Here is a 19697-nt window from a genome sequence, read left to right as displayed (position 1 = left end):
TGATGCGTCGGAGTTCGATAGGGTGGTGATAAGGGCTTTCTTCTTCTTCTTGTACTTGCTGCTCTTCTTTAGTAAGGGACACTCAGCTCGGATGTGTCCCGGCTTTTTGCACTCATAGCAGCCGATCCCCTCACTTTCCCTTTCCTTACCTTTGTCCTTGCGGTAGGAATTTGAGGGGCCTCTCCTTTGATGATAGGACTTCTTGTGGTTGATGAATTTCTTGAACTTGCGCACAAGAAGAGCCTCACCACCATCTTCCTCATCTTCTTCTTCTTCACTGCTGCTGCTGCAAGACAAGTCCTTGTTAGAAGAAGTAGATTTTAAAGCTATTACCTTTTTCTTATGGGAGGACTCTTCCTCGTTGTGTTGTTTCATGGTAAGCTCATGCGTCATAAGGGATCCAAGGAGCTCTTCAAGTGGAAGCTTGTTCAAGTCTTTAGCTTCTTGGATTGCCGTCACTTTAGCTTCCCACGACCTTGGTAGACACCGAAGGATTTTCCTGACAAGTTCACTGTTAGTATAGTTCTTGCCAAGGCTTTTTAGGCCATTGACAATATCAGTAAACCTAGTGAACATGCATGTAATTGTTTCGTTAGAGTCCATTTTAAATAGTTCATATTTATGAACCAAAATATTTATTTTGGACTCTTTCACTTGATTCGTGCCCTCATGGGTCACTTCAAGTCTGTCCCAAATCTCTTTTGCAGAATTGCAAGTAGAGACCCTATTGAATTCATTACGGTCTAAGGCACAATAAAACACATTCATAGCTTTAGAGTTTAATTGTGCCTTCCTCATGTCATGTTCATCCCAGTCCATTTCTAGTTTAGGTACCTTAACACCATCTACGTATATGGATGGGATGTATGGCCCATTTACTACAATGGACCACATCTCATAGTCTTGGGCTTGGATGAATATTCTCATCCTAGCCTTCCAGTATGAGTAGTCAGATCCATTGAAGAAAGGGGGTCTTTGGGTGGACTGACCCTCAATGTGAGAAGATCCAAATGGGGTTGTCATTTTGATCTTTTAACTCTTGAGTGGAAGAGTTTTTGGCTCTGATACCACTTGTTGCCCAGATAGACAACCCAAGAGGGGGGGTGAATTGGGTTTTTAATATAATTTGGCTAATTAAAACTTTGTGGATGATTAATTAAAAACTATAGCAAGTTATTTAATTAAAGCCTAGTGCTGTGAGTAATGTGCGGGGAAGAAGATGAGAGACAATGCACTACAAACACAGAGTTTTATAGTGGTTCGGAGCTAACCCTTGCTCCTACGTCCACTCCCCAAGTCTCACTTGGGAATTTCACTATAACCCCCTTGGATTACAGCCGGTTGTTTTGCAAGCTCACAACCAAACTTGTTGTTTTACGAGCTCACAACGAACTCGGTCGGTTTTCACAGGCTCACCGACTAGAACCAACCCCGATTGTTTTTCCGGGCTCACAATCAAACCCTTACACACGTTGGTTTTAACTTGGCTCACCAACCAACCTTAAACCCCTTGATTCAATCCCCCGATTGAATCAAGTAAATACAAGAGATAGGAGAAAACAGAAAATAGCTTCTCAAAAAGCAGATTTAAGACAATATAATCGTAAAGGAGTTAGAAGCCCTCAAACGCTTTTAAGCTGGTGAAGAGGTATGGCTTCTGGAACTCCGGTCTCCTCTTGAAAGAGTGGTCGACTTGAATGCAGGAGGAGGAAGCTTTGATTGTTGGGAAGAAGTTGTTGGAGCAGTAAATGCAGATCTCCCCTTTTTCGTTTAAGAGCACTTGGAGAGCTTGAAAACTTGAATGCTTGGAGTGGAATATCTGTTCTCTACCTTGCTACAGTCCTCTGTGGCTATTTATGCCAACCCCCACGGAAACTAGCCGTTACTCTGCTTTTTCTGGCCGTTCTGCACACTCTGCGCAGCCTGACAATATGACCGTTGGTGGGTTGGAGTCGACTCGCGCGATCAGGAGTCGACTCGTCTGTAGCAGGAGTCGACTCACGCTTTTCCGGAGTCGACTCGGCAACTGTTCCAAATTTGAATTAAAGTTGCCGTCTTGACTGGGAGTCGACTCGTCTTGACCTGGAGTCGACTCGCCAACTTCTGGAGTTGACCTGGCAATTTTTGGAGTCGGCTCATCCACTGAAGTCCGTGGATCCAAATTTGAATTTTGTCCACTCGAGTCGACTCGACTGTCCTGGGAGTCGACTCGAATCTTAGAGCCCGAACTCTCGATTCTCTGTCGTTTGGCTCATCCAGTCTTGGAGTCGACTCGAACCTCCTTGAAGTCGACTCGGCTCTCAGTTTCCGAAAGTTGGTCTTCTGCCTTTTGACGTGAAGCTTGTCTTGGAGTCGACTCGAGCTGTCTGTGAGTCGACTCGAATCTCAGAGGCAGTAACATGGTCTTCTGTCTGTTGATGGTCGCTCAGTCTCGGAGTCGACTCGTGTACTGCGGGAGTCGACTCGAATCTCAGAGTCCGAAAATCGTTCTCTGACTTTTTTGCCTGTGACTGCTTGGAGTCGACTCTTACTTCCCTGGAGTCGACTCGGTGAACATTGGAGTCGACTCGCGCACTTCAGGAGTCGACTCGTTGACAGGTTCTGAGATGAAGCTTTCTGTTCTTCCTTCTGTTCTCAGTCGGAGTCGACTCGTACTAATCTGGAGTCGACTCGAGCTCGTGCCAGTGAACTTGATACGCTTGGAGTCGACTCGTGATACTCGGGAGTCGACTCGAGTCTCAGACATTGGTTCATGCAGACTTCTTAACTTATCCAAAATACTATGAACCAAGTCTAGAAACACTTGGACAGGATTTTCACTGAAACACTCAATTGAATTCATTAGTAATCACAAGATATACTCAATTGCTTTGAGCTCATCAAAATCAAATGGGGTTTTAATCAATCACTCCACAATTATGAGCATGAAAAATATGTGAAAATTTGAAAACTAATAAGAAATGTCAGGATTACTTATAAATTCGAAAACTAGTAAGAAGTATAAGATTTACTTACCTTTTTTATCTTAGAATGTCATACCTCACTAGGCGACTCTGCTGGACCTATTTAAAATATTAACAATAAAATTAATTTCTATTTGATGACTTTAATAAAATAATACGAGAAGACTTGATTGAGTGCACAGTAGTTTCATGTGGGGCAAGTCTAGACGAATCACCTAATGAATTGGACTCAAGCAGGGCCAAGATTAATCAACACAGTTCATCAATGAAGGTTTCAAGCACATTCAACAGGGCCAGAATGATCAGTCCAGTAGGCAACTCGGGCACAAAGACGGATCAGGGTTCTTTACAGGGGTCAACAAGGGTTCGTAGATCAGGTCGACAGGACCTAATATTAGGTTCCATAGATCTTCTAAAGAAAGAAAGTAGAGAGAGAAACAAAGAGAAGAGAGAGAAAATAAGAGAGAAAAGGTGGGATGGTTCTCTCTTTCCTCTCTTCTTCTTTTCTCCTTTCTTCCTCTTCTTTTCTTCTTTCTTCTTTTTTGGCAAAACAGAAGAAAAAGGGAAAAACTGGTGGTTGTGACCGTGATAGTCTGGTAAGGTGGCGGTGGCATGCAACGAAGGGCAGCCGGCGGTGGTAGCTGGCCGACCAAATTCAAGCCAAAATAGGGTCGGACAGAAAAATTTTGACTCGGTTGTCCTCGGATCTCAGCCCACTTGCCGGCGACTGTGGGGTCCAGCTCCAGCCAAAGGGCGATACATGGAAGGGGTTGAGGGCTTCGACAATGAATGCCGATAGCGGAGGTGATCGGAATAAAGAAAAGAGAAAACAAATAGTGGCGGAAACAGCGGTCGTCCTTCTTGGTCAAATTCTGGCAATCACTGGCTGTAATCAAAGCTCCAAACAATCTGGAAGGAAGAGGAGAGAAGTAACTCGACAGTGGTAAGGTCCTTACCGATTTTCTAGTGAGGATTCGAGTGCAACGATGGTGTGAAAGATGACCGACAATCGAAAAGAGAATCAAAGAAATCAGTCGATGAGCTTCGACCGAAAGCCTCGGGTTCTTCGGTGGGATCGAATAGAAGATCGAAGGGGCCTCAAAATAGGTCGGAATCCACCTCGGCATCGGATTCCTCCAGTAAAGTTGGAAGAAAGGAGACTTCCATCAGAAGTCTTCTTCCTTCATTGCACCTGCGTGCACCCTCCCTCCCTCTCTTTTTCTTTTTTTTTATTTGAAGCCGGCTGGGCCTGCTAACTTTGGTCCAGGATAGGCCCAGTTGACCTGGTTCTCACAACTTGTGTGTTATAGTTCTTCTAAAATTTGCTAATTTTTATGGTTCATGATCTGCCCCCAAAAAAAGGGAACCTAAGTGGCCTAACGTCACCGTCCTGATTTGGTAGATGTTTTCCTTTCCTCTCAAACTAGTGGTTGCTCAAGAGCTGTATTGCCCTTCACCATTGACTTGACTCTTCTCATATTGGGTCTGAGGTGGTGCAGCATTGCGTCAAAATTGCTGCCAACTCTAGGCATCGTGACTTGAAAGGAGCCTAGCAAAGAACAAATATTTTACAACCGGTTTCTAGGGCTTTCTTTGTGCAGGGGTGTCTCTGTTTTTCACTTATGGTCTTAGCGACATCGATATTAATTGTGGCTTAAATTAAGATTAGAATTTGCAGGTGGAAAGCAGTAATTTTTTAAGGTACAACAATCCAACTCAGTTTAAATTTTTTTATTGAGAATCTTGATCCAAATGATTTTTTCGGATCCCCTATCCCCCAAAAAAAAGCAGCAAAAAAAAAAATCTCTATCCCAAAAAACCAAAGCACCAATGACTAAGCGAGCATGATGTATATTTGGCAAAAAGGTGCATAGTCACCAACAAGCATGGCTGGCCGAGCTAGGCTGAGGGTGCGCACGTGTGGTCACCAGTCCACTTATGCTTTTTAGAAATAGATTTTTATTTAAGTAAGAAGACTTGTTTTCACATATTCGATATAGAACTAAAAAAAAAAAAAAATAAGCCTTTGAAAAAACTAACAAATAAAAGGTACGATTGATTTTTATTTTTAAAATTTTGAATCTTTTCATAAAATTAAAACTCCAATTGATAATGATTATTGCAGTGGCTGCACCAATAGTATGAAGATATTCATTCTAAATGAAGGTTGAAAATTGAATAAAAAATGTGCCTATGATTTGTCCAAATCGATACATATTTTCACAATTAAAGCAGATGTTCTAAAAGATCAGTAATACTTTTCGTCACTCGGCTTTGTCACCTTGGATGTCTCCATTCTGGGTGTCTCTTGCCTCCCTTGCAATCATAAAAAAAAAAAAAAACTTAGATGCCTCCATTGATTTGCCTCCATTAACATGAACCACCAACCTGTGGAACTATCTTGCTATCTAATTAATTATGACCTAGGCACCACCTAAACCTCACGCATCAACCTCCAAACGTCAAACTCCAAAAACATATGTTAAAAAAAATAATATTAATAATCCGAACAATCATGCTGCCCTTCAACAAAATTCTTTGTCATTAACAATGTGATTCAACAGGTACACATCATACGATTAGTTAACTCCAAGAATTTTTAATTAAGACCAAGTCATCAGCTCTTCCATCCATGCATACATGGCCACCTAACCACCAGCTTCATGATGCCGTCATGCTACTTACATCAAAATAGCATTTTATAATCCATATAATTGGTTATTTCTTTGTGGAATGAATCATCAGGAGTCTATCAGTGTGATTAAGACATCACCCATCACAAAATGAAAGATATATGACTCTTCTGGTTAGAAGTTCCAATTCTTGTGCTCTTAAATATGAGTCGATTGACTGAGAAATAAAATCTTAATAACTCTTTTTTTTTTTAATTAAGACAATCTGAAGAATTCTTGGCCTTAGACTTTATAATTAGTAATTACTATGATAAATTTTCTAAGGTGACATTAGTTGGGGCTGAAGCAGTTGTAATTGTTCTAGAAATCGCAATTTATAGGTCACATAGCTTGGAATTTGTGAGATCAGGTCAATGGATCATCTACCATATTTATTACATGAAGCTTTTTTGGTGGCAACATGGCTTCAATAAATGTTTGAAGAATTCGAGCATGAATCAATTTACGATTTGGTGAGTGCTGCGAGAATTAACGACATTATTTATTGCCCAGCTTTTTTGCGTCACAGGCTCTGCAGACCATGAAAGCATCAGCAAATCAAGCTTAATTCCTTCTCATGGACAGGCCGGCAGATTCCTGTTATTAACGCGGCCACAACATTGGCTTCCTCAGGTGTTACTAATCTTTAACGTCGTCATTGTAAACTAAATACCCATTGAGAGATATCAGTAGGTAGCTAATGTAGTTTTTTTTTTTCCTCTACATTGTTTTAGCTTTTTTTATCTGGATGACCATCCAGATACTTCGCTTGCACTTTACTCCCAAAAAAATCATGTAACTTTCATCGTAAGAATGACATTATCGGCATGGAATCTTGGAAGGCTGAGCTGAAGTTAATTCCATGCCCACTATGTTATTCTTATCATAATAGTTACATGTCCAAGTAAAGTATGTATGTATATATAAAAGGTACTGATGGGGAAAAATATTGGTCATCCTGATTTTGGATTATTCCGATTTTTTTGACGTTGGCCTTGACCAAGGTGAATGACCTCAGTATTGGCCGATATGTTATGATGGTCAGTTCTGCCCTAGAGTAACACCAAAAATTATTGAAGCAGCTGTAATTATGGTCTAAGCAAGAATTATTCTAGTTTGGCCATAAATACATAATCAATACATTAATTAATATCGCAAATATTTTATGAGGAGTCATTACTATGCTTTAAGTGAATAAGGCTAGTTGTCCCAACAAATAAGACAACGGATACTTACCCAATTCTATATATATGGGCAACCAGAGGACCCTCAGGTAAGCAATCTTGAGTATTCTTCTGCTCTCACTCTCTCAGAGGATATATATGCATGTATGTATGTATGTATAAGGGGTACCACCCAAATGAGCTGCCTATGCTAGCGGAGCTAAACCGCACCCAAAAAGAAGACAATGGAGGTCAACAGTCCGTGACCTCGATTACAAGTAAGTGTGAAAGCAAAGGCAACGCTTCACAGCTCACAAGCTACCCTTCTCTAAATTAGTATTCAACATTAGCTTGATAGTGGCCCCATGCAGCTTGGAAATTGGAATAGCTGCAGAGGACCGAGGCCCCATCACTCTCCAACCCAACCCAACGGTCGAATTACAGCCAACTCAAGCTAACCCAATCATAGAACCCCTCCATGTCCATCCATCCATTAGCCAAAACCAACCAATCCAAAAACTTGTTTTTTTTTTTTTTTCTAGATAATCACCCAATCAGTTTAGCAGAAAAAAATGATCAGCATTAAAATTAAGATCCGGTTCCTCAATAAATTGGAGGGATTCTCCTCATAAAGATTCCAAAGTGATTAATTAATTATAATCCCAATTCAACCTCCTGTATCCCCCCCTCCCCCAGTTCGCTGCTGCACAAACCAGTACTTACATACCATCTGCCCGTCCATTCCCATGGCCACCTCTCTCCAGTCTTCTCCCTTCCTTCGGCCACGCCTTCTAAACTTCTGAACCACTAGATCAAAGGCGAATCCGTATTCGTCCTTTGGTTCGTTGTCCTTGCAACCCTCGTCCTTAGAATCAAAGAAGCGAGCAAGAAGAGTGAGTCATGGGGGACGCGGTGCCCGAGGCGTACCAAGGCAACACGTCGCTCGCCGTCCGCGACTGGCTGAACAAGGGAGACAACGCATGGCAGATGATCTCGGCGACGCTGGTCGGCCTTCAGAGCATGCCGGGCCTCGTCATCCTCTACGGCAGCGTGGTGAAGAAGAAGTGGGCGGTGAATTCGGCGTTCATGGCCCTCTACGCCTACGCCGCCGTCTGGATCTGCTGGGTCACCTGGGCCTACAACATGTCCTTCGGCGACAAGCTCATCCCCTTCTGGGGCAAGGCCAAGCCGGCCCTCGGCCAGAAGTTTCTCATCGAACGAGCCCAGCTTCCGGCCACCACGCACTACTATCACAACGGGGCAGTAGAGACCGCCGAGATCATGCCCTACTATCCCATGGCGTCCATGGTCTACTTCCAGTGCGTGTTCGCCGCCATCACCGTGATCATCCTCGCAGGCTCGCTTCTTGGCCGCATGAACATCAAGGCCTGGATGGCGTTCGTACCTTTGTGGCTCACCTTCTCCTATACCGTCGGCGCCTTCTCTCTCTGGGGTGGCGGATTCCTGTTCCAGTGGGGTGTCATCGACTACTCTGGCGGCTATGTCATCCATGTCTCCTCCGGCATCGCCGGCCTCACCGCCGCCTACTGGGTATATCATATCTCTCTCTCTCTCTCTCTACATACCTCCATTCTATATGCATGGACTGCAAAAATATTCAAATCTCTTATCTCCATGGAGCATACAATTACTTGCAGTGATTCAACGGTAGCTTTAATCTTGATATGTTGAATTATGCGAATTATTTAGGTTGGTCCGAGATCGACCAAGGACAGGGAGAGGTTTCCACCGAACAACGTGCTTCTGATGCTGGCCGGGGCTGGACTGCTGTGGATGGGGTGGGCTGGATTCAACGGAGGGGACCCGTACGCAGCAAACATTGACTCGTCCATGGCGGTCCTCAACACGAATATATGCGCAGCCACCAGCCTTCTGATGTGGACGACGCTCGATGTCATCTTCTTCAAGAAGCCGTCGGTCATCGGAGCGGTGCAGGGGATGATCACTGGGCTCGTTTGCATCACTCCTGGTGCTGGTAAGCGCGTCAATATTTGTGCATGCACCATCTCTGTGCTCCCATGGACCACTGCTCTTAAATTACAAAGCTCTTCTTCTCTTAAAATTATATATATATAATCTTTTATCTTTATGTGATCGATGGCAATTATTGTAGAGCTAGCAGAATTTTTTATGGCTAACTGTGACGATAAATTAAATATTTGATATAAAATAATGGTGAATGAACCATCTTGGGAAGCTTCGGCCGGAGAGCTTGACTTGGAATCTCTAGCTTTTGATAAACCATCTCGATCTGCCCCTGCTAAAAAGAAAATGACGAATCCTCCACTGGTATTGCACCAGAGCAGGGCCCATGACGTTGATTTCTGGCTTCCTGCCGCCCGGAATCCGTGAGGAGTCCATATATTATAGTTAAATATTATTAGATTTATTGACTGTGGAAATACACTGGAGTTCTTCTAGAGAGTGTTGTAAAGAATAGAAAAATGCTTCGTCATCATACCATTAGTTTACGAAAAATATAGTTTATTATCAAAAAAATTATAGTTTAAGAAAACTTTGATAATTTCGAGCCAATCACGCAAGAATCTTATCCTTGAAAGATCAGATTCTAAAGAGGTATCTTTGTTTTAGAGTGGGGTAAGTCAAAGGCTAGCAACTCATTATTGAGGAAGTTGCAATATATATCCGGCAAAAAATATATAGGAAAGACTGTTATATAACTGATTTTTTCTTTGGAATTGCAGAGGAATGAAGCTGGCATTTTTCTTGAGCTGCCAAAAAAAAAAAAATTACATGCTTTAATAAAGTTTACAAGCTAGAGCCCACTCTAGTTCCTATTATTCCCTCTCTTTTTTTTCTTCTTTTTTTGTGATTAATATAATCGAAAGTGGCATTTTTTGGCTGATTCCGATCTCTCATGAATCACACAAAAACTAAAGTTTACACTGTCCTTAGATTATGAGTAGTTCTAGTATAACATGAATAGATATGTAATTATGATAGGAGCTTGTGTGGCTGTCGATTAAAACTTAGATCTATGAGTTGGGTGGACGAGATTTTCTTCAACCACGTAATTATTCTTATTCTTGACAAGATAAACTTCCATTGGAAAATAAATAGATTCTTAGGTGAAGTTAGTTAGTTTTGAAAAATGGCTTGCTCTGATACTTAGGCTCCTAAGTTTGAGGGATAACAATTAAAAATGTGATCAAGTTTTCTCTCTAGAAAACAAAAAATGGGTCATTTATTTCAAGCATGATGTGTTGCTTTATGTTAATTGCAAGTTACGCAGCACTAAGCCCACTTTCTTTGACTAGTTTTCCTCGATTTCAGACAACAGTTTAACCAACGCTGGCCACCACACATGACCTTATCTTAATTTTCTTTTGGCAAAGATATTTTATTTATACTCGTCTAGAAAAATTGCATCGCTTTGAATCCAAGGCTAATACATTGACCAAGTGTTACCATGTGTAAAAAGCATCGTAACATGTGATACTTGAAGAGTCGATTAGAGTTGAACTTTCAAACCTTGTCTCCATTGTTCGAGAGGGACATAATTTTGCTCCATTCATACTGCTTTCTGATTGCCTCTCCTGTTAATAGGTTTGTGATACGTGGACTTCTTTATACCTTGTGCTGCAATTGGATTTTTAAGTTTTCTCCTTTTTATCACTACTGTAATTAATTATTATTGTGTGGTTGTCCCCCGAGTACAGGGCATGGTTGTTATCGGACTTAAATGCGAGTTTTTGTATGGTTTGCACCACCCAACTTCACCAAGAATCAGTCCACTCCAGCCTGACCTGATCTGGCCTGAATTCACTAGATTTAGCCTAACTCAAGTTGTGTCTAAGCTGAAAATTTTTGAAGTTGGGTCGGATTTTGGATTTAGAACGCCAGGCACATCATGAATTTGGATTAGGTGTTAGTTGGGTTGTATCTTTTGCATGAAAGAATGATACATCTTTTTTCGCACGCATCTATTATTGGATTGCGGTATGGTTACTTCAAGATCGGTGCAGACAGATAAGATGACTCAAGGAGTCCGGACTGTTTTAAGAGCTGTGTGGATGGCACATCCAACAGTCCACACATGGCGAAAGAAGATCAATCGTACTTTCGCAAAAGATACAACCCGAACCCGCCTGCAAAAGGCTAAGCCAAGGCTGAAAGACTAGATGTGGAGCATATAATTGACCTTAACCAATTAATCATAGCACAAACATATATATTTATATGTATACTGTTTGTCTCGAAATGTTTGTCGACCAATTCTTTTTCCTTGTCTTCAGGATTGGTCCAAGGTTGGGCAGCTATAGTGATGGGCATACTCTCCGGGAGCATCCCTTGGTTCACAATGATGGTGGTCCACAAGCGTTGGACTCTCTTCCAGAAGGTAGACGACACCCTTGGCGTGTTCCACACCCACGCCGTCGCCGGCTTCCTCGGCGGCACCACCACCGGCCTCTTCGCGGAGCCCTCCCTGTGCTCTCTCTTCCTCCCCGTCACCAACTCTCGCGGCGGATTCTACGGTGGCTCCGGTGGCGTGCAGTTCCTCAAACAGATTGCCGGTGCTGGCTTCATCACGGGGTGGAACATCGTCGTGACGACAATCATCTGCGTGGTCATACGGCTGGTGATGCCGCTCCGCATGTCGGAGGAGCAGCTGACGATCGGCGACGACGCCGTGCATGGGGAGGAGGCCTACGCATTGTGGGGTGATGGAGAGAAGTACGACGCCACCAGGCATGCATGGTCTTCTGACGACACGCAGCATGGCAAGGTCTCTAGTGGTGTAACTCAAAATGTTTAAAGACGAGGAAGGGCGAGGGTTAGCTAGCTAAAGGCGTGTCAAAGGGCTGGTGGATTGGTTTGGTCGATTTTTTGACGATTGTTTGTGTGGGGCAAGTGGTTTAATTAGGCTGCCTTAAGATTATGTGCGTGGATTGATCTCTGGCTCTTGTTTTAGGGTTTTTGTTTTTTGCATGAGAAACTGCAGTGTTTTAATGGATATTATGTGGGCCGTAAAAACTGTGATCGGATTTATTAACAAGGGTTGAGCTAACTTTGAATGTCCTTCACCGGTTCAACCCGAACTGGAGAGGACCCCAACTCGGGAATAAATGTTACGGATGAAGTGTCGGCCCGGGCGGCAGTGGAAGGAGACTTCTCATGCGTCGGGATATTTGGACTATGATAAGTAATAGAGTGGCTTTTCAAACTAGGCATCTATTTAGATAGGTTAACAGGGTTGCGGACTGAGTGGCCTCTTATGTGGCCTGTCACTCCGGAGACACCTTATGGCTAGAGAGAGAGAGAGAGTTGCCTAGAGCACTCCGAGCTTTATTGTTTTTTATTTTTGTTGGGCGTATTCATGCTCGAATTATGTAAAACGTCCGTCTTTAGCACAAAAAAAAAATGTTGAATGGTGATTTGCCTCTTTTTTTTTTATTTGAAAAGAAAAAAATAGAGATAGACTAGATGACTTCGTCTATGGTGCATCAGGAGACGAGCCAATTTGGTTTGTCTAAATTCTTATTCTCAAGTAATTACATGGTGTAACTAGAAACTTTTCCCCATTTGTTACTCAAAACTTTTCCTGCACTTCTTGGTGTCAAACAACAAAACTTATGTTCTCATCTCATTTAGCATTTTTCTCATGTTCTCCTCAATGAATTCATTATACTTTTTTTTATTAATAAAACTTTTTTTTCCTAGAGTTAATTCACCATGCACTTTTGTCCTTGTTCCCTTAAGATAACTTTTTGGTGGCTGAACTTTATGCCAAGGTTTAGAACAGCAGCTGTTACAACATCACAATGGCTCTCATAATAGTTTCAGGCTTCTTTAGTAACATTACAAACATAATAGCAGACAAAACCTTGCTTTCTACTTGGGAAAAAGTACCCAAACTTCGAAAACTTAGGATCCAAATTTTTCTCACCAAATAATGCCATGTCCAGAAAGCCAGTCTGCAACTCTCGGCTTTCTGATTGGTGTAAGCAGCTCTGAAGTCAGTCACACAATATTCCACATCTGGAAGACTTGGATTGAAAAGAGGGCAAATTATAATTGCCGCCATCCCAATGTAGTCGTATCGTAATTTAAAAAAGAAATTCTAAAATTGCTCAGCTTTGCAACAATATGGTATTTCAGGCTTTCTGCTTGTGCCCTTCATCAATTGCAGTACCATCTATACTATGGCATAGACTAGTTCAATAGTAATTGCTCTCTGCAAATATTTGATTAAAAGAGTGCTGCTCTTTGATGCTGCATAACAAGTCAATGGATACAAATGTGGATCGTATTACATTGGTGTGACTTTGGACAACAATAGTTACAGGATTCAGTTCACACCAAAACAGAACAGAATTTTTCTTTAAGCCTGTGATATAACCACAGCCTGGGTAAATACAAGGCATCGAAGCCTCGAATGAATAAAATATGAAAATCCAAACAGCGAGCTCACAATATTCTAGCATTCCTCCCACCCTTCCTACTAATAATCTCACAAAGCCGGCACGGCAACGTGTCAAGGCTGGCAGCACGAGTCTTTCCATAGTTGCCCATCACACCACACCTCCTCCAAGCATGGTACTCTGCATATGCAATGGGATCATCTGCAAGGGCCTTCACATACGAAGCCAATTTCTCGAGAGAGCTGAATTTAGATCCATCTATTATAGAATTTGGAGGGACAAAATCCCATACATTGGGTGCGCCAAAGTAGATGGGCACTGCACCGGCATCAAGAGCATAATAGAGCTTCTCCGTCACGTAGCTATCAATCTTGGTGTTCTCAATGGCAAGGACAAACTTGTAATGTGACATAGCACAGTGTAGGTGGTTCCACCAATGAGGGGCTGAGTTATCATCCATCAAACACTCAGGGTATAGGGAGAGAGCCATGTCAAGACCACCAACATTATTCAGGCACTTGCCAAAGGAATGATGGGATATGAGGGAGAGGAAATTTCTGGCAAGTTGGTTCCGCTGGGGAAGGCATCTTGAAGATGACCAGTAAACAAGGCTGTCCTGAGAAAGTAACCGAAAGTGAAAGATAATATTAGTTATTTAATAAAAATCACAACAAATGCAATATCTGACAATTACAACTAACATTTGAGCTAAATAGTTTATGATGAATTGCGCTAGTATTCTCTAAGGAATAGTTTTTCAAATTCGTGCTGACTTTTGTCGCCCCAACATACACAAACATGAACACGCATGTGTACTTGATTTGATCCGATCGAGGAGAGAGAAGATTTCTATCAACCCGCTCAACTCAAATCTCTCAAAAGAAAACTAGAAGAAAATAGAGAAATCTCGAAAGCGGGCTTTAAGTCCCCTTTTCTTTCATTGATCCTTCAAAAAATGAGGTACATAGCCTCTATTTATAATGTGAGGTCCGTCCTAACACAATCTGGATCGGATTCCTCTTCCTAATCCTAGTAGGACTCTTTTTTCTTAAATAGACATTTCTAGCAAAAAGGACTAAAAATCTCGAGGAGATAGATCTAGACTTCTGCATCAATTCTACCCTCTGTCGCTCCGCCGAATTCTTCTCGGATAGAGAGCTATGCTCGGTCAAAATCTTACCCGAAAAGAAAACTTTCGGTTTGATCGGCCCATTTCGGAGCCTAAACGATAAAATTTCGGCCTGATTAAATCCAAAGTTGTAGACTTCGAAAATATACCCAATTTTTTTAAAAAAAATCATCTCAATCAAGCATCATATGACCAAATTATGGCCTCCTAAAGTTTGGCCTGCGATTCGGCTTCCAATGTGGCGAATCTTACTCCCGAACCCTATCCAACCCCGCTCGTAGTGGCTAAAGTGATTCACATCGAGTTTGGTGATCCTCCTGAATACTTGTAGCGGCTAAAGTGTTCCGCATCGAGTTTGATGATACTCCTGAATACTCGTAGTGGCCAAAGTGATCCACATCGAGTTTGGTGATACTCCTGAATACTCGTAGTGGCCAAAGTAGTCCATATTGAGTCCAGTGATCCTCTTGGATCATGATTAATCTATGGAGTACATTTTACAAGGAGAGGAGAAAAAAATGAAACAAACTGCCACCAATTCCAGGCAACGTACTGAAAGAAACCATTTTTTAACCAACAAAGTTTCAAGAGCTTCAAGCATGAGAAGATATTTACTGCAGGATACAGCAGTTGCAATTGAATCATGGATAGGGAGATAGTTAAGATAAGATTTGTCATTAATTGTGATGGCAAATATGATGACGTGAAAATGCAGTTTGGCAAATGAAATATTAAGCTACATCTGACTTTGAAAAATAAATACTAAATATGATGGCCCGGAAGAACAGGGGAATCACTAATGTTGAAAGCATAACCAGATAACTTACATTTCTTTTTTCAGAGGACACGTGATAATTCCGATTTTTATGAAATAGTGTTCCCGCATATGTTGATTGAACATCATCTTTGGCATGATAACCAACAAATATGTCTTCAAAGCCTGATCGCTTCCTACTGGCTTCAAGGTCCACATAAACACGAAGAGGATCACCTTTTCGCCTCTGGCAAACCAAAATTGAATTAAAATGCAAAAATTATGCTAAAGTGGCAATAAAGCATGCAGACTATTATAGAAAAAGCAGAATGCTGCAAAAAAAAATAACCTAGAGAAAACTTGGAGCTGAAGTCATGAATTCTCCTGCAATAATATCTGGAAAATTGAGTAAATTATACTTATGTTACTCAATTTGTGGGAGAAGAGAAGAAATTTGTGGGACTGCCTCCTCAACAACTCTTGTCAACAACTTGTTCGGAGTAAACCACTTCTATGATGCTGACATGATTATCATTGATGCAAATTTGTTCATGACGAAATCTCACACTTGGAAACTATTCGATAAAATTCCAAAAGACAGCACTCATAAATCTCCAAATATCTATAGAACAAAATTGATCTTTGCAGTGCAAAGTGAATCTCCAAGGATGTCTTAGAAAAGGCCATAGAAAGTTAAAGTGGATACCCAGCAAGCTGAAAAAAATCTCTTATCAAAAAGCTTGAATGCTGGTCAGAGTACCTTCAATGAAGAAGGTGGTTGTGTATAAGCATCTGCATTGATCAAATGTAATGCTTTTTTTATTAAGAAAAAGGTTTGAATACAGACTGTCTTGCTTGAAATGCAGTGGTTGGGAAAATTGTGTATTAGCAAAACCATTCATGACAAATGTTAAGCTGGCCCAACCATACACCTTATGATAGGAATTGGTATGTCACAGTATTTGCTATTTTGTCCTCAGCAAGTGCAAGGTGCACCTCCTCTTTGTGTATGTGTGTTTTTACAGTATTTGCAGCATCATGAATCTTTATAAACTTGACAACAATATAAACCCTCAGCTCTTTCCTTTTTCTCCTTTTGTTTTAGTATTAGGTTGAATGCCAAAAGAAGAAAGGAAGCAAAAGCTGTTGCTCGACAGATCCAATTCAACATCCAAGGCTTGTATATTCCAGCTTAAATGAGTTAAATTAACATTTTCCTATCTAGTAACAGCAATAGTTGCATCAAGGGCCCTGTTGGGATATTGCGTCACTAAAAAGATGCTCATTTAAATTTCAAAATGTCCCTTTTAGTGATAAGCTCAAGAAGAAACATGGGATACATATGGCCTTAGAGCACCTAAATATTTATCTGAGAAGAATATGATGATTTTTATGATTCGACATGTTAGCAGGTTCAGAACACCATGAAAGAGGTTAGGTTTTCTCCTCAACTCCTTTAGACAAGTTGTTGTACAAAAAAAAAAAAGCTTCAAAATCAAGGCATCTATCATGCATATGCGAAAATTATTACTAGGAGAAGGGCCAGAATGTACAGGAGGGCAAACAAACTAACAGAATATGTAAAAAAAGGGTATGATAGAGAATTAAAGAGGAAATGTTCTGGCTTACTTTTCTACCCTATTAAAAAGTATAAAATTATTCAGATTACTATCTGAAATCAAAATAACATCAAAAATAAGAGTTTCTTATACCGAGAGACTCAGGATTGCCCCTTTTGGCTGATTGAGTGAGACCATCACATGACAATAGAGTACAAAGAGTATCCAGACGATGACTTGAAGCATGTGAAGTTGCAGAAAACTCCTTCAGATGACATGAAGGATGCCAACAACATCACAAAGAATTGTGCAGGACGACAAGGTATATTTCAAATGAAGGAAATATTATGATCTCTGCCAAAGCCTACTGTGTTGTTTCTTTGCTCTATGAGCATAAGGCAAAGCCCTAAGGAAGCTGCTAAATGTCATAATTGATCCGCATTTCAGCAGTGCACCATCGAATGTCATAAATATCTGACTTCATGATATGCTCTAGCATCTACGGAGGGTGGATTCACGGTCATGTCATACTATCAAAGGATCAGTGTAATGTAAAGAATCCTGTAGATCTAAACAACCATGATTGAGATTCCTTCTATTTGTTTTCTTTGCTTTCTTTCAATACAGTTTTTAATTTGTGTAAAATTATAAAAGAAAAGAAAGTGCTTCTGACTAGAATTTGCATTACAATAAAAAAAATACTGTGTTGAAGTGGTTGCCATATGCTCACTACCAGTCATATGCATGCTTGATTTAGCTTAAGAAGATCAATCGAACTTACACTGAGGTGCTCAAACTTGCCTATTTGTTACAACAAGATAATTAAAGCTGAATTAAATTATAAGAAAGGGATACCTCAGAATATGTGTAAGCAATGGCATGCGGCATATGATGTTAGCACGTGTTGATACTTGGGCAAGTATTGAACAGTAACAAAGCTTACAACAGGATGGTATAAATGGGACAAGATCCAATCTAACTCGTTGAAGATTTTCCTTTTTGTAAACTGGATGTCCATTCTAATGAATATGTATTTAAATTGCCTTTTCTGAATGGTAACCGCTTTTAGTGGGATAAGAGAATTTCACAATCGGATTTGAAGACTATAAACTCGCATAAAACAACAGCGATCTCTCCTGATATCCAATTCGAAAGAGGAGGAAGGAAACATAACATATTCCAATGAAAAACCAAAATCTAGGGGAACAACGAGAGTCACAACTCACAACTGAAAGTAGCAAAGCTGAAAAAAAAAATCCTACCATCTCATCATAAAAATACCTAAAAATTGACATCACGTTAAACACCTAAAAATACCTAAAAGTTAGATATCCAAGACTGGCGTTAAATACCTAAAGATTGACAACATCTTCAATAGATCGCAGATATAAAGACGAAAATGAGTTCAAATTCAACAAAGAAAGAGCATTACCCTTCGTGGAGGCGTCACGTTCTCGAAAAACAAAGCATCGGGCTTGTCAGCAAGAACCTTGGATTTGGTCCACAGGCAAGTCATCCCGCAGCGGCACGAGTAGAGATTGTCCATATTGTCCGGAATCCAAGTCCACCCTTTCACGAGCACGCTTACGTGATCCATCCCCAGCGCCGTGCAATCTCCACCGTCGACCCGCTGTATCGCCGAGGCGTTGACCGTCCATCCCTTGTACCTCTCCCTGAACCGCGCGCACCCGACCTCGGAGTCCCACCGGGCGAAAGCGGCGGCGAGATCGGTGAAGGGTTCTTTAGGCCGGGAGCCCACGGAGTCGGTGGAGGCGGAGGAGGAGGCGGAGGAGGTGGAGGAGGTGGAGGAGGGGATGGGAGAGGAGAGGGAGGGGAATTCGAGAAAACCGGTGAGGAGAAGGAGGAGGAGGGCGGCGGAGGCGAGCATCGGGGCGAGGTAGTTGATGGGCTTTAAGGGGAGCATAGGGCGCACGAAGAGAAAGAGAGGAGGAAGAAGAGAAATGGCCGGCTTTTCTTCCTTCCGCCGCGAAGGAGAGAAGGGGAGTTGTGGAAAGTTCACGCTTTTTCTGAGAAAGCGAAGAAGATGTGACCAGAAAATGGACGTTTCGGAGTGGGATCTGGCTTAAGGTGGGTCGCCGGCGAAGTAAACGAAGGGTGCGGTGCGCGGATCTAGCGAGGCGCAAGCCTTTCCGAACAATGCCCTCCCAGGCACGTGAAATACACGTGAGTGAGGCGAGGGCTGTAATTTCTGATAAATATATTTCCACTTTTAGCCGGTCTTTTTCTTTTCTACTTCTTCTTCTAATATTTCCTTTTTATTAAAGCAGTTATTGATAATTTCTGTTGGATGCAGCAGCCTCCTATCTGATAAATACACCCTCACTTTCATCTAATTTTCTTGATTTAAAATATAATGTAGATATAAAGCACCTCAAATGTGGTATATGACACTAGTATAACAAAATAGAAACTCGAGATTTTTATTTTAAGTCGGATACAACGTATCTTTTTAGCATAAATACATCAAAAAAAATTAGAAAAAAAAAGGTGATGGAGAAAGAACGGAGCAGAGTCATAGCCCTCACACAGCCAGCCGCTAAAGTGCTTGGATATACTCTTTCAAGCATTGTATAAGAGCTATTTCAATAAGAAGTTGAATGAAAGTATGCCATCGGAGACATTGCCAAGAAGTTGATGCATGTAGTACATATGGCCTATTGAAGATGATGTATGTGGAGCATGTCATCAGTCTTGCCCGGCTAATTTTGAAAATAAAATATTTGTAGGAGTCACTAAATGCAGTTCCACATTGCATTGATGGCTTTCTAATTCTTTCTCCAAAAATGTTACATGAAGAGGGTAGCTTGGGAGTGAAGGGTTGGATTAGGATCCGTCATGGATATCGTTAAATATTCCAAGAGTTGTGAGGTTGGATGGATGAATTGTAGATTTCATATAGAAATAAAAAAAAAATAGATGACAGAGAATAGACCATATGCATGATCTTTGGACTAGTTTGGTCCAAAATCTATTTTATCGGATGGGGTGGAGGTTGGTCGTTTCATTAGCAACAATAATTAATGATAATCTAT

The 19697-nt window shown here is 41.4% G+C and overlaps 2 protein-coding genes across 2 annotated transcripts; one reads left to right on the top strand and one right to left on the bottom strand.

Moving 5' to 3' along the window:
* The first annotated feature begins 7432 nt into the window (after nt 1-7432).
* LOC103701279 (ammonium transporter 3 member 1-like) lies at nt 7433-11829 on the top strand. The gene is made up of 3 exons (XM_008783286.4): nt 7433-8349; nt 8509-8794; nt 11076-11829. The coding sequence occupies exons 1-3, from the start codon at nt 7699-7701 to the stop codon at nt 11594-11596; spliced, it is 1458 nt and encodes a 485-aa protein (XP_008781508.2). The 5' UTR covers nt 7433-7698; the 3' UTR covers nt 11597-11829.
* Nucleotides 11830-12997: 1168 nt separating this feature from the next.
* LOC103701280 (alpha-(1,4)-fucosyltransferase) lies at nt 12998-18780 on the bottom strand. The gene is made up of 3 exons (XM_008783287.4): nt 18077-18780; nt 15159-15332; nt 12998-13818 (listed from the first exon to the last, which is right to left on the bottom strand). Exons 1-3 carry the CDS (start codon nt 18566-18568, stop codon nt 13249-13251), a joined length of 1236 nt encoding a protein of 411 aa, XP_008781509.1. The 5' UTR covers nt 18569-18780; the 3' UTR covers nt 12998-13248.
* Between the last annotated feature and the right edge of the window lie 917 nt (nt 18781-19697).

The sequence above is a fragment of the Phoenix dactylifera genome, chromosome 14, assembly GCF_009389715.1.
Source record: "Phoenix dactylifera cultivar Barhee BC4 chromosome 14, palm_55x_up_171113_PBpolish2nd_filt_p, whole genome shotgun sequence".
In the NCBI taxonomy this organism is placed as follows: Eukaryota; Viridiplantae; Streptophyta; class Magnoliopsida; order Arecales; family Arecaceae; genus Phoenix; species Phoenix dactylifera.
The sequence above is the reverse complement of the archived record's forward strand: the minus strand, read 5'-3'. Positions and strand labels throughout refer to the sequence as shown.

Bases quoted from the DNA above. Each gene is read 5' to 3' on its own strand.
- LOC103701279 (XM_008783286.4), top strand. From the start codon at position 7,699: ATGGGGGACGCGGTGCCCGAGGCGTACCAAGGCAACACGTCGCTCGCC. The intron at 8,350-8,508 runs GTATATCATATC...CGAATTATTTAG, and splicing joins GCCTCACCGCCGCCTACTGG to GTTGGTCCGAGATCGACCAA. The intron at 8,795-11,075 runs GTAAGCGCGTCA...CCTTGTCTTCAG, and splicing joins TTGCATCACTCCTGGTGCTG to GATTGGTCCAAGGTTGGGCA.
- LOC103701280 (XM_008783287.4), bottom strand. From the start codon at position 18,568: ATGCTCCCCTTAAAGCCCATCAACTACCTCGCCCCGATGCTCGCCTCC. The intron at 15,333-18,076 runs GTAATGCTCTTT...TTGGTTTGCCAG, and splicing joins ACGTGACGCCTCCACGAAGG to AGGCGAAAAGGTGATCCTCT. The intron at 13,819-15,158 runs GTAAGTTATCTG...TTACTTTCTCAG, and splicing joins TGTCCTCTGAAAAAAGAAAT to GACAGCCTTGTTTACTGGTC.